The sequence below is a fragment of the Crocodylus porosus genome, unplaced genomic scaffold (genome assembly GCF_001723895.1).
Source record: "Crocodylus porosus isolate Cpor-Errol unplaced genomic scaffold, CroPor_comp1, whole genome shotgun sequence".
Lineage (NCBI taxonomy): Eukaryota > Metazoa > Chordata > Crocodylia > Crocodylidae > Crocodylus > Crocodylus porosus.
This window is the reverse complement of record NW_017728947.1, coordinates 1,826,321-1,850,264: the sequence shown is the minus strand read 5'-3', so window position 1 is coordinate 1,850,264 and position 23,944 is coordinate 1,826,321. Positions and strand designations below refer to the sequence as shown.

General features: G+C 55.1%; 3 protein-coding genes across 7 annotated transcripts in view; 1 reads left to right on the top strand and 2 right to left on the bottom strand.

Annotated features, from left to right (window-relative positions):
* The window catches only part of SNRNP70 (small nuclear ribonucleoprotein U1 subunit 70), a 10,420-nt gene extending 3,347 nt beyond the window's left edge, over nucleotides 1-7,073 (bottom strand). Inside the window, exons 1-6 of the mRNA XM_019551085.1 lie at nucleotides 6,917-7,073; nucleotides 6,692-6,754; nucleotides 5,890-5,944; nucleotides 5,643-5,707; nucleotides 5,382-5,444; nucleotides 4,321-4,402 (exon numbers count right to left, since the gene is read on the bottom strand). Coding sequence (XP_019406630.1) covers nucleotides 4,321-4,402; nucleotides 5,382-5,444; nucleotides 5,643-5,707; nucleotides 5,890-5,944; nucleotides 6,692-6,754; nucleotides 6,917-7,063 — 475 coding nt within the window. The 5' untranslated portion in view covers nucleotides 7,064-7,073. The remainder of the gene's footprint in view (nucleotides 1-4,320; nucleotides 4,403-5,381; nucleotides 5,445-5,642; nucleotides 5,708-5,889; nucleotides 5,945-6,691; nucleotides 6,755-6,916) is intronic.
* LOC109320799 (AP-2 complex subunit alpha-2) overlaps nucleotides 1-23,944 on the bottom strand; it is a 621,923-nt gene that overhangs the window by 473,203 nt on the left and 124,776 nt on the right. The gene's annotated exons all lie outside the window — the stretch shown is intronic.
* KCNA7 (potassium voltage-gated channel subfamily A member 7) lies at nucleotides 9,532-16,688 on the top strand. The gene is made up of 2 exons (XM_019551080.1): nucleotides 9,532-11,008; nucleotides 13,604-16,688. Exons 1-2 carry the CDS (start codon nucleotides 10,451-10,453, stop codon nucleotides 14,501-14,503), a joined length of 1,458 nt encoding a protein of 485 aa, XP_019406625.1. The 5' UTR covers nucleotides 9,532-10,450; the 3' UTR covers nucleotides 14,504-16,688.

The following is a 23,944-nucleotide window of genomic DNA, read 5'->3' as shown; positions in this document are numbered from 1 at the left end:
CCCCTCCCCAGCCAGGCACGCACACACACACACACACGGAAGAACCTCTGCCCACCCCCGGGGGGCTCTGCGGAGCCCAGTTGCCAGCCGGCTGCTCAGCTGTGCCAGCCTGCCAGGGAACGGTGCGTCCTGGTGCCACCCCCACAACATTCTGCAGCGAGGAAGGATGCTGCCTCAGCTTCAGCAGCCAGAACTACGCTGGAGATGCAGGGCAGCCCAGCCCCATCCAGGCTGGAGGGCCAGGAAGGGGCAGGAGGCCATGGCCCATTACCCACCAGCCACCTGGTGACCAGCTATCCTCCCCACAACCCCTCCACGGCTGCAAGGAAAGGAAGGTTATGGACAACAGTCAGATACCTGTACTTGGCTCCCCGCTATGCTCCCCTCCCTGCTGGCTGGGTGGGTTGCATATAGGATCCAACCCCTGGCTGCAGGGGAGGGCAGATACACTCTAACAAAATGTGGGGGACAGCACCCCCAACTGCAGCCCACCCTGTCCCAGCCAGCCAGCTCCTCCAAACCCACCATGCAGCCCCCTCCCACAAAGCAAGGCCTACAGGAACGAGGGGATGGGATGGGGAGGGGACTCTGTGCACTAGGATTTAAGGGCAGGGGGGCCACGCACACACAAAGCTTTTATCCTCTGGCACCTGGCTGGCAGTCCCTGGCCCCCACCCCCCTGAAGCCCTGCCACCTTAGCAGGGGTGACCCCACATTGGGTCACAAACCCTTCCAGCCTGTCGCCACCAGATCAACAATAGTCCAGATCTCTAAAAAGGAGGTTACGGATGGGTGCCGAGGCAGAGGCAAAGGGAAGGAGAAGGGAAGGGGGGGGGGGGGCACTACGTGGGCACAGCTCATGAGAGAAGGAAATAAAAGCGTTTACCTGGAGAAACTACTTACAAAACCTTTCAACTTAGCGCCTCGGCTCAATGCGTCAGGCTGCTAGCTTTGGCCCCAGGGGCTCGCCCAGGTGCCCCCCCAACCGATCGGGGCATTTTTTTGGGGGGTGGGGGGTTGGAGCAGCTGCCAAGTCACCTCTCGCTGCCTTACCTGTCTCGGCAGCGGGGTATGCCCCCCACATAGAGCTCCCACCCACCCCTCCATACCAGCCCCATATCCTCCCTTCCCACAAGGAACTAACTGCTCAAGCATGGGGCATCAAGTGGGTGGTGGACCCATGGACCCCAAGCCCAGTCCTCTGCACAGCACCAGGCCAGTCCGATGGATTGAGGGACAAAGCTGGGCATAGAGCTTATCTGAAGCAGCCTCCCCCTGCCCTGGGGATCCTGGCTTCTAAGAGATGAAGCCGCAGGCACTTCACTGCCAGTCACTGCAGGAAGGGACAAGGACACAGGTACCATCCACTTAGCCTAACAGCCAACAGGCAAGGCTGAGTGCTTCCCTGGACACCTTCCAGCCTCACCTTGCTGAACACCCTACAGCTGGTTCCCTGCTGCCACCACCACCACCACCCATCACTGCCACAATGGGTTTGCCAGACGAGTTTGGGCTCCAATGCCAGCATGGGCCCCCACAGGGTACCCCTGGGAACGACACAGCCTACAGCCACTACGGTCCTCGGTTACATACGGGCAGGGCCCCCTGCCCCTCTTGTCTGCAGCTGCCTGGCAGGGGGAGGGCGTTGCCGGTGCCGTGTCTGTCCGTGGCAGGGGGTAGGGGACGCCGCTCCTGGACAGTAGAGTCCGTGGCTTACCTGAGACCAATCTTACCGTCCACCTTTACAACACAACACCCCAGGAAAGCTGCTCTCCCTAACCACTTGGCTAACAAGGAGGAATCTCTACCCTCCACCTCCCCCCATCCAGACCTGCTGGCTCCCGGGCTCTCACTACTGCTGCCACACTAGAGACCCCCCTACCCACCACCCACTGAGCCCAGCAAAGCCTCCGCACTCAGGCCAGCCCCCCACCCAGGACCAAACTGGGGGCTCTGGGTTGCGGCTTAAAGGGACTCTTGACAGCAAATACATCTGCACGCCACATCCAGAAAACAGCTCTTTCCTCACTGCTACTTATCAGAAAAAGAGCCAAGGACCCGCCTCCCCAGAACCATTCTGCTTGGCAGAGAGCAGGGATACCCCATCCACCACCCACTCCTTCCCCAGGCCCCAGAATCAGCAACACAGCTACAGAGCGGGCAAAATGGGACCTTATCCAGCTCACATCCTATGTGGAGAGCAGCAGCCTCTACCCCAGGGCTGGGCACACACTCTGATATCTAAGGCTGGGGATCAGGGGTGTCTACCATCCCTGGTGCCCCCTGCAGTCACAGCACTCTACATTTCAAAGCCCCCAGGTGCTAGCTGCCAGTGAGATAACTGCACTGATCCCCAGCCTGGAGCCAACCTGGTTAAGCACCCTGTGGCATTTCCTCTAGTGCTCCCATGAGCTGAACTTTGATGTGGCTACAAGCTACCTCAGCTGGTGTCTGCCTGCCTGCCTAGCATCCGCCTGAGTGTCAACCCCCACCTCCCACCTGCTGGGGACCCCTCTTCGGGAGGCCAAGAAAGCGGGCCACAAGTCTGAGGCTCAGGTGAGGCCAAGGCCTTGACTGAGTTCCACGCAGGCCACGGAGATGGCTGGATGACCTAGGGGTCAGGCAGCCAAGAGTGTGGGGAGGAAAGTCAGAAGCTCTTTCCCTAGCCCTATGTGGTCAGCTACCTGAAGAATCATGGCTGAGTGGTAGAGCCGCAGGCAGGACTCGGATACTCTCTCCACGCCTTAACCCCAATCAAAGAACACAACCTCAGTGTGGGGCAGACGAGGGCACTCTCTGAGAGACGCACACGGCCGGCGCGCGCGCACGCACACACACGCACGCACGCACACGGGTTGAGGGGCAGCCTGGACACAAATGGGATGGTTTCTGGCAGAGAGCATCCCCTGCTGGATAGAGGCGGCGGATCATGGGAGAAAATAGGAAAAGCAAGAACCTCTGCCCCCAGTCCTGAAACAAAAGAGCCCCTCACACAATCTGCTCCCCCACTCAGCCGCAGCTGCAAGCTTCCTCTCAAGTGCAGCAGCGCTGGTGCGTCCCTCAGAAAGGCAACAGGGAAGTGGACCAAAAGGATGGCCCTGAAGGGAGAAGTATTTGAGTCCTGCCAGTTGGCTGCGCAGAAACCAATCCACACAGACAAGGGTCCGGTCTACGTTCCCCACCCTTCTCTGTCCTCCCCAGCTCAGCATCTATGGGACAAGACACCCGCCCTCCTTCTCTTCCTGCAGCTGTCCCTAGAATCTCCCCCAATTATGGGATGGGTCTGAACTTCACTAAACTAAGCGCCTGGCAGCTCTACCTGTGCCTGGCTTGTGTCCGAAGTGTGTTGGATACTGTGAATTCTTACCAATCATACAAACCCTTATACCAACCATACAATGAGATGTTGTAAGGGGGAAGCATTAGGATCAGCTGCAAGCCAGCAGTGGCAATAGCCATCACAAAGGTGGCTGCAGTGACAATAAGAACACAGAATTAATACACCCTGCCCGCGGCGCCTTTCCAACAGCATCTTTCTTTTTCTTTAAATCAAAAACTGTTTATGTACAAACACACAGTCTCTAGCGCCGAGACGCGACTCTTAACTGCACGGCACTTCAGATCTGTTTCAGCAACGCAGAGATGGGCAACAGCTTGCAAGGAGATCCCCTTCCCCCAGCTGCTATGCTGCCTTTGCTGGACCCCTCCTACCCCCCAGAATTTGAGTCACACTCCCAGCCCCTGGCAAAACAGGATCAAGATTGCTCCTGGCTGGGCCATGGGCATGGGGACTATGGGGAAGCAATTTATGAAGCCCGAGGGTCAGAAGGAGGAGAAGGCAGGGAAGCTCCTTTGGTATAACTGTTGCCCATCAGAGCACAAAAACACCCACGCACACACACAGACACCCCCGGTGGGCGGTGGCATCCCCTGCCCCCCACCCCCCCAGCATGTCAATCTGCACTCCTGGGGAGTGGATGGAGGGAAGAGGAACCCACGGCTTGCCCTACTCAGTAATAGATGGGGAGGGAAGGAGCTTCACTTTGACAGCCAAGCGCTGAAAAAGCTCCCTTCCACCTCTCAACTCTTAAAAAGGCAGCCGTTCTCTACCCCAGGAGGCAAAATTAACACATGAACCGTGGGGTGGAGGCAGATGTGCACTGCAGCCCACGTGGCATCCCTCTGCTCCGTACTTACCTGGCAGGAGAAGCTGGGCCCTACCCCCACCCCACCAAGAGCGGCTTGGGAACGTTTTTAGGCGAGGACATGCGAAGGAGGTTTACCGAGAGGTACGGTGGCTCAGGGAGGGATGGTACTTACAGTGCATGTCTCGCTCGTGCTCATACTCAATGAAGGCATATCCCCGTGGTTTGCCCGATCTCTTGTTGTACACCATATAGATCTGGGGAAGGGCAGAGGGAACAGATGACACTGGTAATGTACCCATTGCCAAACCAGCCTCAGAATCTCCATCTGTGCTGACCAGCAGGGGGTGCTCTTGTATTCCTCTGGGTGGCTCACATGGACCTGACAGCTGTGGAGATGACTTGCTGGCACCCCCTTGGCAGAGGGTGGAGGACAGCACTGGAGTCCCAGGAGAGGGAAAGATCCCCTTAAAGACTATTGCCATACAGGTGAACCACAGCCATCACACAAAGTACCTGAGTTTTCCCTGATGGCAGCCAGCATGGCAGAGGCCACATGCTAGGCTCTTAACCTACCACAAGGGCTTGTGGAATACTGTTCCCATCACCCTGGGGCACAACAGGGTAGTGCCAAAAGGGAGCAGATTCTCAGCTGGGACTCTGCTGAATTGCTCAAGAGACAAGTCAGCCTCTAACAATTCAGAGCAGGCACTAACACAGGCACCCACTTCCCCTTTCACAGAGCCCAGGGACTCAGGCTGCACCAGAAGCATCTTCCAGGACAGACCCAGGCTGAGGCAGCCCCTTACCCCATTTCTCTCATGGTTAAAGGCTCTTACATTTGGATTGGAAAAAAGCATTGTATCTGGATTCAGTGTCCATCAAGTGGATGCCATTGGCCACCAAATGATAAAAAGTTTTTCCTGGGGTGGGGAGGGATTAAGGTCTACCAGTGCTGAGCTGCTCACCAGGCCTATGTGGTTACCCCAATGACATGTAAGGGAGCAATGGGGCTGGCATCATGGCCAAGTGCCTTCCCCACCCTCAGCACAGGTGAGATGATGCCTGTTTACAGCTGGGTCAACAGTAGGTGGCCACTGGCACATGCCCTGAAAGGGGGCTTGGATTCACACTAAGGGTGCAGAATTTGGCATTGTCTCCATGCCTAGGGTTTCCTTGCTGTGAAGAAGCTGAAACAGCTTTGTGGGCAAGACGCAGGAGGTGGTGGGCTCTTACCCGCTTGATAGGGCCATAGACTTCGAATTCTCTTCTCAGCTTGGACTCTGTTGTGTCGTAGTTCTACAGGGGGTTAAAGGACAGGCTGGTAAGAGGATTCAGGAGGATCATGAGGTGGGGGAAGGGAAGAGGATAGGAACCCAGGAAAAGGATCCCACCCCCACCCCACCCTAATGATAACAGCCAAGATCAGACACAGGTAAGTGATATGGAAGCTGTATCTACACAGTATAAGAGGCAAAGAGAAGGGGAGACACTTACTACTCTGGCCACAAATAGGGTCTTGAAGGCATCACCTTGTGCATTAGGGTCATTGTGCGGGTCCCCTGGATGGACAGAAAACAAGGATATGTATAAGGAGAGGTGGGCAAAGAGAACCCCTCATCCCCACAGTCACTGGGTGGCCTCCCACCCAAGCCAGAAGTGGGATAAGTCACAGCGGAGGATGGGCAGAGGCTGCAGAGCTAGGTCAGAGGAACCTGAGCAGGAACCTTGCCCCCTCACTTACACATCTTCAGCTCACTCTCCACCTCTTGCTGCCTCCGCTCAATCTTCTCTCTTCTCTGCAGAAATGAAAGTGAATGGGGTAACAGATGGCAGCTTCCCCCACGTCCAGATAGTGCTGGAAACCCCTCTCAGGGGAACTGGTAATCCCAGGGGGTGCAGGGGAGGTGGTGGAGCTGCATCAGGTAACTGCCTGGTTGCTATGGCACAGGCCTGGGGTTGTTTCCCCAGTTGCTATGGCTCAGGACTGGGGGCCCTTGCCCTGATTACTATGGCCTAGGTCATGGGGTCATTGTTCTGGTTACTATGGCAAAGATCACGAACAATGACTTTTAAAGATACCACCGTTTCACCCTCAACATGCTCTGAGGAGTTGTTATCTTCAACTTGTAGATGAAGCTACTGGGGACCTCACCTCCAAAGTAAGCCAAGGCCAAGGACAAAACTGCCACAAAATACAACCCAGCAGTCCTGGCTCCTAGCTCCTCAACCCCACTCAATCCCATTCCCCTCCTCTCTAGGGATAGAACCCAGACATCCAGGTCCCCAGCTCTTTAACCCACTAGGTTAGAGCAGACAGCAGAGATAGACCCAGAACATCTGGGGTTTTTCCTCTGCTGCAATCATTGGAGACGAGAAACAGAGAACATTAGAGAGAATGTGGTAGTTAAGTTTCGCCCAAACTTGCCCCTTTGCCACATAATACAGGGATGGCTTCTTAATGCCCCCAGCCCTTTCCTCCCACCACTGCTGGCTGTAACACCAGGGGGCACTGGGGTCTTCTGAAGCTGCCAGGGCAGTTGTACCTTCCGCTCCATTCGCTCTTCACGGGTCTCGGCACGGGTGGGTGGAGGGGCATCTCGTGGGTCCTGGAAGAGAGAAAGCAGCATAGTGGCAGGGCACCAAGGAGGCATAAAGGTGGGCTGAACTGGCAGGGGAAAACTTGGTGGCTTCAGGGCAAAGAAACAGAGGGAGAGTCTAGCATTAGCCAGCCCAAGCTAGGCTGCTGGGTGGGAGCAGCGAGCACTCACCTCAAACTCCCGGATGTAAGGGGCAATGCCAGAGTAGGGTTGGTTGTGGTGCTTCTCATGGGGCAGCTTCTCCAGAGGGGGCAGGTAGGGGATGGGGTCTCGGGGGGCAAAGAGCGCCAGCAAGTTGGGGGGGAGGAACTGCGTCATCGTGGGGAATCTGACAGGAAAACAGCAGACACCAACCCGTCACGAGCCTGCACAGAGCGCTGCCCCCAGAATGAACCCTGCTGGGCTGCAGACCCCCTTCCCCCACGTCCCCCCCACAACACCACCGCTCCTCCCGCCCCCGTCGACCTCCTCTCCCAACTGGGCTGGAGCCCTGCCCGCCCCTTTCCGCACCCCACCTCCAGCCTTCCACCCCTCCCTTCTCCCCGAGCCCTCCTCCCCAACATCAGCCCCTGCCCCATACGCCACTCCCTTCTCCCCCAGCCCCCCTGCTCCTTCCCGCCCTCGCCCATCCACCCACCGCCCAGATCCTGCTGCTGCTGCCGCCGCCTCGCGCGGGCCTGCTCTTCCGCCGCTCTGCGCAGGCGCAACCCTCTCACCGCGCCGGATCTCTCCGCTGCCGGGCCTAGTCTCTGAGGGGGGCGGTGCGAGACTCGCGGATAAGTTTGTGAGTGTCAACATTTAGATTCTTCCGCGGTCCCGTCGGAAAATAGTCCCGGATCACGGCGAGGCGGAGCCACGTGACAGTACGGGGACAGCCCCGGGTCAGTGCCATGCAACCAGGGTGACGGCCCTGGATCTGTGCCATAGCAACCGGAGCCATGACCCCTGACCTGGGCCATAGCAACTTGGCCAGTGACCCCTTACCAGTGCCTTGGCAACCCAAACCATGACTCCAGACCTGTGCCATAGCAACTAAGGCAATGACCCCTGACCTGTGCCTTAGCAACCAAAACCATGACCCCAACTCATGCCTTAACAACCAGAACCTGAGCTGTGTCAAAGCAACTGGGGCAATGATCTCTGTCCTGTGCCACAGCACCCAGAACCACAACTGCTGACCCATACAAACAAGAATGACCCCTGACCTAGGCCCTAGTAACCAGGACAAGGACTGCAACTGGAGAAACAACCCCAGGCCTGTGCCATTGCAACCACACAATGACCCTGACCCACACCACAGAAGCTGGGGCCTAGCACCCCAGGCCCTAAGATGATGGACATGTGGAAAATTTTATGCATTTCAGGTGACACCCCACTTCACATGGGGGGGGCAGTGTCCTTGGGCCCCCACGTACGTGGCTTCTCTGGCAACAGAACAGTGACTGCTGACCTGTGCCATAGTAATCACAACAATGACCCCTGACCCAGGCCTTAGAAACCAGGGCAATGAGTCCTGACCCATGCCATGGAAACTGAAGAAATGGCCCCTGATCCAAGCCACAGCAACAAGGGCAATGGTCTGTGACTTATGCCATAGCAAAAGCAGCAGTGCCACCTGACCCATGCCATAGTAACCACAACAATAAGCTCTGACCCAGGCCATAGCAAATATGGCAATGAACCGTGACCCATGCCATAGTAACCAGGGCAAAGACCTCTGCCAGCTGAGACAACAATCCCTGACCATTTCCATAGCAACCAGAATGATCACCCCTAATCCATGCCATAGTAACAGGGGAACAACCTCAGGTCTGTGCCATAACAACTGGACAATGATCCTTGACTCATGCCATAGTAACCAGAACCCCTGACCTCTGCTATAGCAACCAGAGCATTGATGGCTGATCTGTCCTATAGTAACCACAACGATTACCTCTGACCCATGCCATAGCAACTGGGGCAATGATCCCTGACCTGTACCATAGCAACCAGAGTAAAATCCCTAACCAGTGGCTCAGAAAGCAGGGTGACAACCCCTGATTTATGCTATAGCAACCAGTGCAAAGACCTCTGACGTATGTCTTACAAACCATTGAATCACAAGAGCCTCCATACCCCAGGCCTGGCCCAGTGATGCCCCTGGGCCCCATATGTCCCAGGCCTGCCTCTGGTAAGGCCCAGTGGCCTGAAGAGGGAGAAAGAGATAACAGCTCTACGTGGGGAGCATAAGAGGACACCATTCACCTGGAAGGGACACTGACCTGTTGTTTTTTGTTTTGTTTTTTTTGGGGGGGGAATATATATATATATATATATCTCTCTCTAAAGCATCCTGGATAAGCATTTCTACACAAACCTTAACATGCATTTAAAAGCTGTGCCCCTGTTACAATGGTCACCCCTGGGACACTTACCCACCACACACAGAGAGCAAGCAGGGGGGAGCAGAAGGTGTCTGAGACAGTGAGAAGGATGAAGTCTGGTGAGTTAGAGCAAGGCAGGGGATTGGGAGCCAGGATGGGTCCTATTGCAGCTCTGGAAGGGGAGTGCAGTCTGGGGGTGAGACCAGGGGGAGCTGGGAGTTAGAGCACCTGAGTTCTCTCCCAGCTCTGGGAAGAGAATTGGGGTTGGCGGGTTAGAGCAGGAAGGCATGGAGCCAGTACTCCTGGGTTCCAGCTCCAGCTCTGAGTTTACTAGGTTAATTAACTGTGTCATGTTTAATTAGGTTTCTTAGGAATTACTGCCTGGGAGGTGTCAAACCACCCAAACAAGCATGCTGTTCCTAAACACCTCTCCCTGCTTGTGAGGGAAAGTACACCAGTGTCTATAACCTATGGCCTTGACCCTCATCTTACACCCAGACCCATCTTCCAGACCCCACTTCCCTCCCAGAGCTGGCATCGAACCCAGGAGTCCTGGCTCCCAGTCTTCTCTTCCTCTGTTAGACTCTACTCCCCTCTCAGAGCTGGGTGAGAACCCAGGCGTCCAGGCTTCCTGCACCCCAGGTGCCCTGCCTTCCTTTGCAACCCTGTCCTCGGGAGTTGTCCTCCCCCTGCTATTTTTAGCACCCCCAGAGCTAAGCGTGGCTGGGGTGGGAAGGGCAGTGGGGAGGGGGCGGGTACTGAATTTTGGCACAGGGGGGCTGGGAGTCTGTGCAGCCCAGCAACATGACACCTCCCTGGTTTGAGAAAGTGTTTACAGGCAGAGGACCCCGGGCACTGGCATTGGGACGGACAGATGGACAGAACAGTCTGGGGTAAAGAACCTGGGGGCGGGTAGGGGGGAGCAGCAGAAAAGAAGGGAATGCCAAGCAGAGAGGCTGCTAGGAGGGTCCTGAGGTGGAAAGTGGAGGGGATAAGACTGGTCCATTAGAAAAAAACGAGCTGGGAGAGAGAGAAAAAGGAGGAGAGAAAAACGGGAAGAGGAGGAAAGCGCCTGTAGGGGAGGAAGGTAGTGGAACAGAAGGAGCTGGTCAGAGCAGTGGGGAAACAGAGTGGAGTGAGTGAGGTGGGGGGTGGGATTTGTGGAGTGAACTAAGGACCGTGTCAGTGCCAGAAACGAAGGGAGGGGGGAACCCACGGTAGGAGAGACGAGACGCATCAGCGGAAAGAGAAGCTGAGGCCGGATAAAGGGGCCCAGGCCACAGTAGGGAGCCGCCACCCACTGGCCCATGGCTCCCAGCCCCACGCCCTGAGTGTGCCAGACATGGAGAAGCCCCTGGCTGAGCCAGGGGGCCCCTACCCACTGTGCCCACACAAGGACTGCTGTGAGCGGGTGGTCATCAATGTCTCAGGGCTGCGCTTTGAGACGCAGGTCAAGACGCTGCGCCAGTTTCCTGACACGCTGCTAGGTGACCCTCGGCGCAGGGTGCACTACTTTGACCCACTGCGCAACGAGTATTTCTTCGACCGCAACCGGCCCTGCTTCGACTCCATCCTGTACTACTATCAGTCAGGTGGGCGGCTGCGGCGCCCTGCCAACGTGCCCATCGACATCTTTCTGGAGGAGCTCAAGTTCTACCAGCTGGGCGAAGATGCCCTCACTAAGTTCCGGGAGGATGAGGGCTTCATCAAGGAGGAGGAGCGGGCATTGCCCGAGCGGGAGTTCCTTAAGCAGGTGTGGCTGCTTTTTGAGTACCCTGAAAGCTCACAGGCTGCTCGCATCATCGCTATCATCTCCGTCCTTGTCATCCTTATCTCCATCGTCATCTTCTGCCTTGAGACCCTACCTGAGTTCCGGGATGAGCAAGATATTTCCCTCCCGGTGAGTGACAGGGAAAGAGAGCAGGGGTGTCTGGACCCTTTGGCTGGGCCTTGTCTGGGTCCCTTTGTCCCCAAGAGCCAGTGGGTGATGTCTCCACCCCAATGCCACAGTCCAGTCTGCCCAACAGCCAGTCCTGGAGTCCCATTAGCCCTTGCACCCCATCCCTTCTGCCCTCACCAGCCGACAGCTGCCCCCAATGCCCTACCACCCCACTGTGGTCTACCTCACCAACCCCACTCTGTCCCCACCAACCCAATCCCAGCATCCTCTTTACCTGATCAATAAGGTGGGACAAGCATGGCATTGCCCTGCCAGCACAGACAAGGTAGCACCTGGTCCTTTGGTCCCCATCAGCTTCTAGCCATCTCATCCCTAGGTCCCAACCTTATTGTTACTCCACCACCTCTGGCTAACCCAGTTCCAGCATCCTCTCTGCCTGAAGTCCCTGTGGGTCAGTGGAGAGGGACACCCAGCCCCCTCACCCCAACTCAAGTATCAGCCTGAGTTTCCCCTCACCCCTCACAGAGGTGGGATAGAACCCAGGTGTCCTGGCTGCCAGTCCCTCCTGGCTCCATTCCTACTACAGCCCCTAAAGCCCATTCCCCTCCCCAAGCTGGGATAGAACTCAGGCATCCTGATGTCCCAGCAGGCTAGTCCCCCAGCCTGTTCTGCAGGGCATGGTGTTAACTTGCTGACTGGCTGTGCTCTGAGGTGTCCCGCCCAGGAGCAGCTGGCAGGATTAGCAGCCCTTAGCTGGTGCCTGCCGCCTGGTGTCACCTGATCTAGGGCTGTGTGAGCCATGCAGCCCCATCCTCCCCCCAGTACCCCTTTCCTGGCTGGCAGAGATGGGACAGTGAAGAGATAATGGTTGTAAATTTGCTGCCTTTGAAGGCGAGTGCCAGGGATGTCTTGCCTGTGGCGGGGATTCCCTGTGTGAGGCATACCACACAGGAGGTGGGGGAAGGCTGGCACAGTTACCATGCCATGGTCCACCATGCACTGTCATGCCACTACTGAGCCATAGAACCTCTCCCCAGCCAGTGCCACCCACTGCCAGCCTGGTCCCAGTGTCCTTTGCTCCCAGACACTGTGCCCAAATTCTGGGATACGCGCAATGGCTGGCTATGCCAACCGCAGCTTCAGCTTCCCTTCCCAAAGTGGGAGACAACCCAGGTGTCTCAGCTCCCAGCCCCTTGCTCTTGCCCACCAGGCTCCGCTCCCCATCCAGAGCTGGGAAAAAAACCATATGTCCTGGCTCCAAGAGTCCCCGACTCTAACCTACAGGACCCCTCCCTTCCCAATGCTGAGATAGAACCCAGGCATCCTGGCCCCCAGACACCTCTCCCAATGGCATCTCCCAGGTACTATTACTCACCCTCCAGGTCCTACTATCCTTCCACCCCAGCAGGTATCCCAGGGGACCCCACACCCTCTGAGCTACTGCAAATGGGCAATCTATGAAGTCCTAGATAGTGGGTGGGATGTAACACCTGGAAATGCTCCCTCTGCCTCCAGCCTGCCTCTCCCAACAGACAACCAATGTCCCCCTCACCTCAGAACAGAGACACAGGCCCAGCCAAGCCTGGTATCCCCACTCATGGGCAAATCTAGGATTTTGGAAAGGGGGGTGCAGATAGCGAGGTATCTCATCACATATAAAACAACACATATTTTTCTCCAGTTAAAAATTAACTAGAAGCTTTACTAGAATACTAGGGGCCCAGGGCTGTATTATTCAGTTTAAGATGAAGGAAAGACAGATATAACTTAATTGGAATGAGTTAAAAGTTCTGGGCGCCACACTTTAGGAGGGATGTGGACAACATGGAGAGGGTCCAGAGGAGGGCACTCGCATGATCGGGGACAGCAGGGCAGGCCCTACAAAGAGAGGCTACGGGACCTGAACCTGTTCAGCTTCCATAAGAGAAGGCTGAGGGGGGATCTAGTGGCCTGTTACAAACTAGTCAGAGGGGACCAGCAGGCACTGGGGGAGTCCCTGTTCCCCCGAGCACTACCAGGAGTGACTAGAAATAATGGTCACAAGCTGGCAGAGGGTAAATTCAGATTAGACATCAGGAGGCGCTACTTCACTGTCAGGGCAGCTAGGATCTGGAACCAACTTCCAAGCGAAGTGGTGCTGGCTCCTACCTTGGGGGTCTTTAAGACAGGGCTTGACAATCACCTTGCTGGGGTCGTTTGACCCCAGTACTCTTTCCTGCCATAGCAGGGGGTTGGACATGATGATCTGCTCAGGTCCCTTCTGACCTTACCAACTATGAAACTATGAAAAGCAATCTGCAGGGCTGTGAAATAGGAGCTTCATTACCAGGAGCAGTGAACACCCAGCAGAATGGCTAGGCTTGACTGGTGGAACATCAAGACTATTAAAAAAGAAGAGAGGATGTTAATACCTGTGGAATGAAGAGTTTAGAAGGGATGGGGGAGATGATAATGAGCCATTAAGTTAACTGACTCCCCCACCGCTTCCACAACCCAGTCAAGCACATGGATGAGCCTGGCATGGGGAAAGCCAGAGGTCCCTGGGGTCCTCCTGTCCCCTCCTGACTTCCTCCTTTCTCTCTGTCCCCCCAACAGCTGCACCATCACCGGGGGAACAGCAGCCACCCCTCATTACGGAGCTCAAAAAGCCAATTCGAAGACCCCTTCTTCATCGTGGAGACCATTTGCATCTGCTGGTTCTCCTTTGAGCTGGCAGTGCGGTTCCTGGCCAGCCCCAGCAAACCAGCCTTCTTCAAGAACATCATGAACATGATTGACTTCGTGGCCATCATCCCCTACTTTGTGGCACTGGGCACTGAGTTCGCCCGACAACGTGGTGTTGGCCAGCCTGCCATGTCCCTGGCCATCCTCAGGGTCATTCGCCTGGTCCGGGTCTTCCGCATCTTTAAGCTGTCCCGGCACTCCAAAGGGCTGCAGATCCTAGGGCAGACCCTCAAAGCCAGCATGCGAGAACTGGGCCTCCTCATCTTCTTCCTCTTCATTGGTGTCATCCTTTTCTCCAGCGCCGTGTACTTCGCTGAGGCTGACCATGAGGATACAAAGTTCACCAGCATCCCTGAGGCCTTCTGGTGGGCTGTGGTCACCATGACAACTGTGGGCTACGGTGACATGTCCCCCGAGACAGTGGGTGGCAAGATCGTGGGCTCGCTGTGTGCCATTGCTGGTGTCCTCACCATCTCCCTCCCAGTGCCTGTCATTGTCTCCAACTTCAGCTACTTCTATCATCGGGAGATCGACTGTGAGGAGCAAGGCCAGTACACCCATGTCACCACCTGCCCCTACCATCTGCCCCCATCCCCTGCACCCCCTGCCCTCCAGGAAAAGGCCCACCAAAGGGAGGAGAAGCAACAGCAAGACAGCGCTGTGGTCCCACCCACCTCTAAGCTTCTGGATGGGGTGGTGTATGTGGATGGCGGCCAGCTGATGTCCTTGGGCCTTGAGCAATCCAACAAGCGCCTGGTGACTCAAGTGTGACCCCTGGCTCCCTAGCCCTCCTGCCTTTCCACGCCTCCCCTGCTCAACTGGAGGGGACAACACAGGGTAGCTCCCAGCTTATCTCCTACTGGGCCCGCCAGGGACAGGTACATCTCCTAGATAGTGGGAGAGGGGACATACCTCAAGGATAGCCCATCTGTCCTCATTTTGTCCGCCCCTCTCAGCATGTTTGGGGGCAAGGGTCTCCTAACATGGCTGTGTACAAAGATGGCGACTGTGTAGGACTGCATCTTAAGGATGGACCATTTGGCTTTCATGAACTGGATAGTGCAGAGACGTTACTGCCCAAGGCAGCCCATGCCCTCTCCTCTGACTCTTCTGCTTTTAGAAAGCTCTGGACACAGGCAGGTTGGGTAAAGGTGCTCCCTTCCCTGCCCCCACCCACTCCGTCTCCCCTCCGTGACTCACAGAGCAGTTGGCACTGGAGTGTCCTGTGATATCACATCAGTGTGGTCTTGGGTTTCACCTGCTGGACCATGCTCTGGAACATACCCCATGCTGCCGAGCCTCAAATAGCCAGAGTGGAGATAAATAAGGGAACGTGTCTTGCCAAGACATCTGAGTGAGGATTTCAGAGCAACACAATCCCAGCCTTTGGGGAGGTGGGGAGAGAGGGGGATGGAACCCCAGAGGAACTCAGTGTGCTGAGCTAGAGCTCTCTTCCCATGGCTCCCCACCCTCCCTCACACCGTCCAATACTTTCCCACCTCATCCCACCTGGAAGGAGCTGGCAGGTGGGGATGGGACAGCTGCTCCAAGGGACTTGACCTCCCAACTTATCTCAGGGATGTTGTAACCACAGCGCGTTTGGGTAACTGGAAGGAAATTCCAGATCTCTTCCTCCTTGTCTTTGGCCATGGACATGGCATAGGTCTCCCGTGAAGGCCAGCAGTTCCTAGGCCAAAGCTGCTAATGAAGGGGGCATGGACTTGGCTCATGGCTTGCAGGATATGGCCATGGCCAGAGACCCCCACTAGGAAACCCCAGTTGATGCAAGTGGCAGGTGAGGTGTGTCCTTCACATCCAGCTGGCCCATGAACTCCCTGCAACTATGCTGGGACCCTCCCACCCTCACCCTGTCCAAAGCAACTCAGGTCCCTTTTGCTTCCCAACCCAACACCACAGAATTCCAGCTCCTTCTAGTCTCTTCAACCAATACAGCCCTATCAAACCTTCCCATCCCTGGTCCAGTGTGATAGAGCCCACCCCCAACCCAGCCCAACTCAGCTCCCTCCCAAGCCACCTAACACAACCCAGGCCCCACGTCCCACCCAATCCCATGCAACAATGTCCCCTTCCAAGACCCTAACTCAATGCTACTCTGCACAAACCCTCTCATCCTAACCCAGTATAATGTAACTACACCCCCCACAAATCACATCTCCATGCACTTTCTCCTAGTATAACTCCATCCCCAGTCAACCCATTGCCATGGAACTCCATCCCCTCCAGCTGCTCAACTCAGCTGCCCCTAAGTCCACTCTCAGTCCCATCATGGCATGACACAATGCGTGTGCAACTCAAGTCAACCCCAACCCCATGTCATTTGGCTGTGTCCTTCCCAACCCAACACAACATGGATCATCCCTCTCTATCCCCAAACAACACCCTGTTCAACACACCCCTCACCTTTCCCAAGTCACATCTTTTCCCAAGCTGCTGACCCATCCCATCCCCATCCCCATCCCCTCCCAACCCAACTCACCTGTGGCCAAAGACCTATGAGGCCAGAGTCCCCCTCACCTCTCCTGGAGTAGAATAACCTACCTATAAGAGAGAGGGTCCCCTTGAAGCCTCCAGGTACAAGACCCTCACATACATGCACATACCTCTGGCTAAAAGGGCAAGACAAGGAGGACTTGATGGGGATAGGGACTCTGAAAAGACTTGGAAGTCTTAAAAAATTCAAGTGGCTGCTGTGCTCAGACATGCTGAGTCAAATGTAAAGGTCTGGGGTGGAAAAGAGGCCCCCATCCTCTCTGCCCTGATGTCAGTTCCATGCAACCCATCCCTTTCATTGTCTTAATGTTTTGTTCCAATGGTCTTAAGCTCCAGGTAGGAGCAGGAGGAGGTAGCGGTGGAAGGACTCATGAGGTAACTGCAGCAGGCCGGGGCTGTAGTGCAAATAAGTGTGTGTGTGTCTGTATATGTGTGTGTGTGTCTGTATATGTGTGTGTGTGTGCATGCACACATGTGCATGTGCGTGTGAACATAGACGCAGCGAGATGATTGTTGGGTGTGTCGTTATTGCTGATAACTGTATGGGTGGGTGCTCAGGTGCATTTGCATGCCCATAGCAACAATGAGATAACTGCTGGGTGTGTTGTTACAATTACAGTATATCTGTGTGTATGCGTGTGTGTGTGTATTTATGTAGCAGCAGTGGGATGACTTTTGTTCAGGAGTAGTTATAACTAACTGAGCACAAACACAAAATAACTGCAGACCCAACAGTAGATGGGTGAGTGTGTGGTCACTGCAACATAACAGTCGCATGGGGAAGCGGTGCCCACAGCATGGCTGGGTGGTAACTGTCATTTGCCATTGGGCAAGTGTATTGTAACTACAGAGTTGCTGTGGTGCATGTACATGAGAAATCACAGTGTAACCCCTGTAGAAATATATAGTAGTTACAGGACAATGCACATGCAAGCCATTTGTATGCAGAACTATGCACAGGCGGGAGGTAATTGCTGCATAACTACAACACACGCACACGCGCGCGTGTGTGTGTGTCCCTGACAGACAGAGACAGAGGTGGAGACAGACAGCTACAGCCTCTGGCTGAGTGTTCAGCACAGTGGTTCTCAACATTTTTTAGACTCAAGGCCTCCCTCAGAAAATCCCAGTTCCAACCTTTCACTCACTTCTTGACTACAGAAAAATACTAGAATGAGTTGCCCATGGCACAGAGCTCCAGCAAGCCACAGCTGGTCAGAATGCTTGTGACACTAGATTCCCATTCCAAATCTCTGGGTTTCTCTTGTGCATCATCTGTACATGTTTGCACACCTCACAGTGCTAATATTCTGCAGCATTCTTAAAAGGGTCTCATGGTACCCTGGCTTGAGAATCACTGGCTTAATACCTAAATGTAATTGCTGTGTATGAGAGTGGTAGCTACCGTGTAACCACTGGATGTGTGTGCATATGCATGTAATTACTGTAATGTAAACACCAGGTGGGTGTGTAGTAACCATAGTGTGAATGGGGTGCATGTGTGTATGCATGTAGCTATTGTAGAGAAAACACTGGGTGGATGGGTAGTAACCACACTATGAATGCTGCATGTATTCACATGTGTAGCCATGTATGCATGTCCACCTGTGCACTCGTGTACAGTGAGTGCGTGAGTGTATGCATATGTCCACATACCTGTGGGTGTACGTGCATCGACAGCCCCTGCTACATTACATATATTATACAATTAACTGGTCAATTGTGTGCAATAAGTTTTGACCGGTCACATGTGCCAAGTAAGTATCACACCATAAAGATGACTCTCCAGCTATAAAAAGAGCCAATCAGCTATGAAGTATTTGAAAATGTGTAACAACTCTATAGCTGGTTTGTATCCAGCTTGAATTTGAAAATGTAGCAAGGCCTTATGTATAAGCCTCTGTGTGTGTGTGTGTGTGTGTGTGTGTGTACACTGAACATCTATGTGTATCCTTGTTTATTTGTGTGTGTATAGTGAGCATACATGTGCATGTATGTGTGTACAGTTAGTGTGTATACGTAGGTGTATGCATATTACGAGTGTATGTGTATATATATGTGCAGTGTGTGTGCATGTACCTGTGTGTACGTGTCCAGTGTGAGTGTGTGTGTATGTGCATATACAGTGAATCTGCAGTCACTGTAGCATATGCCTGAACAGTCAGTGATGCCTTGTAGTCATGGGGCAAAGGCGCAGTCACCACCATAGATCCCTTATCTGTACGAGTGGCAGCCTGGGTGCAACTGTGCACGAAAGACCCATGATCATGGTGCGCATGCAGTGCACCTGGGCCAAAACAGCGACACTACACAGCCCAGGCCTGCTTCATACCCAGGGCCTCCCAACCCTGCCCCTTCCTGGACCCCTGTGGACCCATCAACTATGCCAGGCTGGAGGGACCCCCAGAGACCCTACTTGGTGGTACCTGAGTTTGGAAGTGGTTGACAGAGCTGAAAACACCCCCAGCTTGGTCTTCAGCTGCCTGGCAGGCACCAGCTCCCATGACCACCACCTTCTGCCTCCCTCCACAACTGCCCCCAGGACATTGGCACCTGTAGATCAGCCACTGGTCTCCTTCTTCTAGGTGTCCTGTACATGGGTGCCTGAGCTCTATGGTTTGCTCTGAGTGGCTGCTGTTCCAAGGGCAGATGTGTCTGATGCAGCAGGGAGTGCTGTGATCAGTGGGCCAGCTGGGCACAAGGGGGCTGGATACTCCCAAAGGGAGGTGGGCATCCAGCCCCCACCTCCTGGGAGACCAGGGCTGTTTGTTAACATACCAGCTAGAGTCAGGGTCCCCCACAGTGCTAGGCGCTGCACAGAATGACTGAGATTGGGGTTCCATCATGCTAGACTGTGTCAGCTAGTCCCTGCCTCTCAGACCTCATGACGCTGAACCAACAAAGAAGAACCCTTTCCCACAACTAGATCTGGAAGCATGGGGCTTGCAGCTGTGACAACTCAGCCATGTAAAGCCAGGACTTGAATCCATGTCTCCAGAAACTCCTGCTCAGACCCACTGGTGCTCCCTCCATCCTGGTGTGTCTCAGGGCAAGAAAGCCCACACCTGCACTTGGGTGCACTGGGTACCTGGGCCACCATTCTCACTGCCTCCATAGGCCAGAGCCCACTGCACCCCCTCCCCTTGTCCACAGATGAGCTCCCAACTTGGGATATCTTGTATACTGGCGTGAGAAGAGGCTGCTCTTTGAAACAGGCAATGTATCTACAATAAACCCAACAGCACTGGTTATTTATTGCTAAGGAAGGATGGGGCCCAGCTGTGTTTTCTCTGAACCCCACTTTGCGGTGCCCCCTGTGCTGTCCAGCCAGGCCCCTTTCTATTAGCCAACTCATACATTGCACACTGGGGGGGGAGGGTGGAGATAAACCTCCAGTGTAAATTCGGAGGGGCCAGTTGCTGTAGGAAACTGGGGGGGGGGATGGAGACAGGAGTGGCTGTTGTCTCTGATGGGGTGACACCCCATTTCCACTAGTCCCAAATCCTCTCCTAAAACCATTGCATCAATCCCAGGGATCCCCAGAACAGGCCAAGGGGCTGTGCCATGGCAGAGCCAGGGCTAGATTTCTTGCTGGACAGGGAGGAGGTAATATTGAATTCATGCTGGGGATGGGGAGAGGGCAGGGGAGGGGCTGGGGCTGGGGCTGGGGACTCCAGGTTCTATCTGTCCTGGTGCATCTATGCAGAAACCTATGCTGAAGTGAGCATGTGGAACCCAACAGGGCTGTACTGGTTTTGTGCCTGGCTGCAGCTATGCACATCAGTCTAAAGGTTCTACTAGAAATATTGGGAAGGTGGGAAGTGCCAAGCACAGGGAAGTGGGGTTTGCAACAGTTAATTAAGGCAGCCATGGCCCCTCCAGGTTGGCACAGGGATGAATCCCAGGGTGTGAGCCATCCTGATGTGTGTACCATTGGTAATGCCAGGGATACCGGACGGGTTGCAATCCCAGGGGGTGCATGGCAGGTCATTAGTAGCCAGGAGCTGTCCTGGAGCCCCAGTCCCTTGTCCAACCTACTCCTAACACTACCCCAGAGCCCTGTGCCACTGCTGTGAGGCCACTGTCCAAGGATGCCAAGAGCCCCCAGATCTGCTCCAGGTGAAGCCAGGGGCTGGGGGCTGGCAGTGTCTGGCCCCAACCAGGTTGTTACGTATGCTGGAAACATCCAAGGACCGAGAATTTTGAAAAGGGGACGGGTGCAGATGCCGTGGTACATTATCACATGTAAGAAAACTCATATTTTTATCCAGTTAAAGGGAAACTAGAAGTTTTTCTGATAAGCTGGGGGACTAGCACTATATTATTCCATTTAAGATCAAAACAAAAATCACTATGAGAATGCACTCTGATTTGCTAAATTATATATAAAGCTTAGAAAAAGAATGCAACAAACTATGTAAAAAATAGAATAGTCTAGAGACATCGGGTCATGAGTCCCGTAGTCATTAGTGTTAAATGTACATCTCTTGTTCAGATTCCTAAAACAAAATCTAGCCTTCCTGATCATCTTGACAGCGCCTTCAATGCTTCACTGTCAGACACTTCTACACACAAGTTAATAGGACCATACTTGAGTTGATGCTTTTAGATAGAGCTAAAAACAGTCTACTGGGCTGTGAAATAGATGAGAAACACTACCAGGAATGGCGAACAGACAGCAAAATGGCAGGAGAAAAGATACTTTGAATAGTGGAACACCAAGAGCTTTAAAAAGGAGAGGATTGTTAACACCTGTGGAGTAAAGATGAGCAGGAATCAGGGAGGTGATCACGGGCAATTGACTCTGTCAGTTCTGCCTGAATAGAAATGCTACTTCCCCTCCTAGCCATTTGTTTTATAAAGTTTGGGTGGGCAGGAATCAAAGGAGGGTGCAACTGCATCCCCATGGATACGCCCCTGGCTACAGAAGAAGGTAGCTTCTTCTCCACCCCTCCAACAAGTCCATACACATCTGACCAGGGGATAAAATTTCTTCCTGACCCCAAATGCAGAGTCAGTCTGAACCTGAGCAGAGGGACAAGACCCTCCAAACAGGAACCTCTGAGTTTAAAGTCCCAGTAGGAGCACTGGCGCAGCCCAGTTACAACCCCCAGCCTTGGCTGCAGCTGCCAACATGCACTGGCTCTGAGGAAGGCAAGAAAGCCCCTCTGACACCTGTAGCAGCAGCAGGGGGAAAAATTCCTTCCCGACCCATCATGGGCACCAGCAAAGTCCAGAGGGAGCAACACATCAGCCTCTGTGAACCTTCCCCCCATCCAAGGGAACTGGGCTGGTTGTGGCTAGACTTGGGAGGCCCCTGTGGCATCAGGTGCTGCAGAGACCCTGATCTGGGAGAGAGGAGTTGGGGGTCCTGCTGTTGGCCAAGCCCAAGCTGAGGGAGCTGGATCATAGCAGCAGATCTGGGGGACAGTAGGCACCAGGCTTACTGGGGCAGGGAAGAGATAAACTGGGCTATAGCTTCTGCTCCGGCCACAGGGTGTTGTGGGGGAGGGGGACTATGCCACTGGCAACACCTGGGGGGCAGCTGCCCTATAGTAGTCCCCAGATACTGGAGCTGGAGGCATTATAGCAGCCTTGCCCCCCTGCTGTGCAGGGCAGATCACATTGGAGGGGGCCACGAGGCCATCCCAGGTGACTCTTCCCTCCTCACAGCTTCATGCTTGGCACCCCTGTTCCCTCCCGTCCCTCCGTCCCTCCTGCTGAGGTGGCAGGTTTAATTTTAGGCCTGTAGAATAGCCTGGATTCCAGCTGGGTCCTAGCGGCTGGGGGAGGGGGCAGCCACTGGGTGGGGAAGGGGGTCCTGGAGAAGGGGAGCATGTTGAAGGGACTGCACCTCATGGGATGAAGGGGAAGGAGGGGATTGGTGCCCCACAGGCTGGCACTGGGTGGGGGGATTATCCAGCAGGGCATGGAAATGTACAGGCAGGCTTGTGGGGGGGCACAGTTGAATGGACAGATGAAGGTTCTGTCAGAGGGATGGGGCACTGGGATGGATGACAGGCTCTAGGGTGCACAGACAGGCTGAGGCATAGGGCAAGACACAGGGACAGAAGGCATGGGGTGTATGGACAGACAAATGGACACAGGGTCTGAGGGATGGGTGGCCAGACAGAGGGACAGCATATAGGGGCAAATGGATGGATCCCACCCCCACAGCCAGAGCGATGGAGGGGCCAGGATGGAAGGATGAACACTCGGACAAGGGCAGGGAGCTGGTTAGGCTATCCCCACTGGAGTCCCTGCCAGAATGGCAAGACTAAAAGAGCCCCCCACCCGCCTGTGACCACCCCCCAGGGCCCCATGGGGAACATGTGCTACTCCAGGCCAGTTCCCACTGTAAACAGGAGGCTAAATATAACCCTGGACAGTGGCCAGGGAGCATGTGCTGCCTCGCCCCAGCAGGGGTTACTGTGGGGGTCAAGGGGCAGGAGCTGGGGGTTGGGAGCAGGATGCCCAGACCTCCCCTGACCCCAGCATAGGGCATGACCCAGACACAGGCAGCGAGTGGGGCAGAGAGCAGGACCCCTAAAACAAAGGAGTTGTGACTCCCAGCCCTGCTGAGCCCCTCCTGAGCTGTGAGAGAATCCAGGTGTCCTGGCTCCCAGACCCCCCACCTCCCCCCCCACCACACCAGACCCTATTGCCCTGATTTTCTGCAGGAGCGGGGGGGCACATTCTTCCTGCAAAAGCCGGGGGCAGGTGATGGGGGTTGGGCAGGGGAGGTGTGGGCAGTGAGACATGGAGCAGGCCGGAAGCAGCAGCTGCTTACAGCATCTGCAGAACATCTGGGGGGGGGGGAGGGGGCGCATCTGGCTGTGAGGTACCAGCAGAGGGTTCCTATGCCAGTGGTAGAGAAGATGTGGGTCCCAAGCCCTGCACACCCCACAGGGAGGGAACCCTGAACACAGAGGCCAACACTCAGTGCCACCACCCTGCAGTGATGCCCCTACCTACTGGAAGCAGGCCTGCACCAGGTTTTTGGAGAAGAGGATGCAGATGAGGTCCAGGAGGGTGTCCAGGCTGGAGACCTCCTTGTTGCACCTGCCCATGCCCAGAGCCTGCTTCAGCTTGGGGTTGCCCAGGTGGATGGTGAGGGTCAGGATGACACCCAGCACGGTCGCCAGCACCATGGTGCACACGTTATGCCATGGCCTGCATGCCCATGCACCTGCTTGACCTGGTGTCCAGCCCTGCCAGCCCTGTGCCACACACACCCTAAGCCTGGCTATGAGCTGGATGTGGTGCGGGCCCCTGGGATGCAGCCACTTCTGGGGTGGGCACATTACAGCCTGGTTATACAGGCACCTCCTCACCCAACGAGATGCCTGCCTCTAATTTACCCCACCCCAAAGGCAGCTGCTATACAGGGGCCCTAATCTGTCCAAGGAGATGCAGCCGCCTCTGGCTCTTCTTCCCTGGCTGCAGTTAGATGTTTAAGGGCTGAGTTTAGAGTAGGTCAAAAGTCGGAGGTCAGGGCTGGGGAGGGGAGGCAGGGGTTCACTCCCTGGACCTGTTTCTGCTTAGGCAAAGGAAGCAGCTAAACTTATTCCTCAGGGTGAATGGGGTGAGGGAAGATGCTGTGGGCCCCACCCACCCTGACCTTGCCCACCAAGGTGGCCTCCCTGGTGCCCCTCACTTCCAACCAGCAGCCCCTTGCCCCCCCCAGCCCTGCTGATGCTT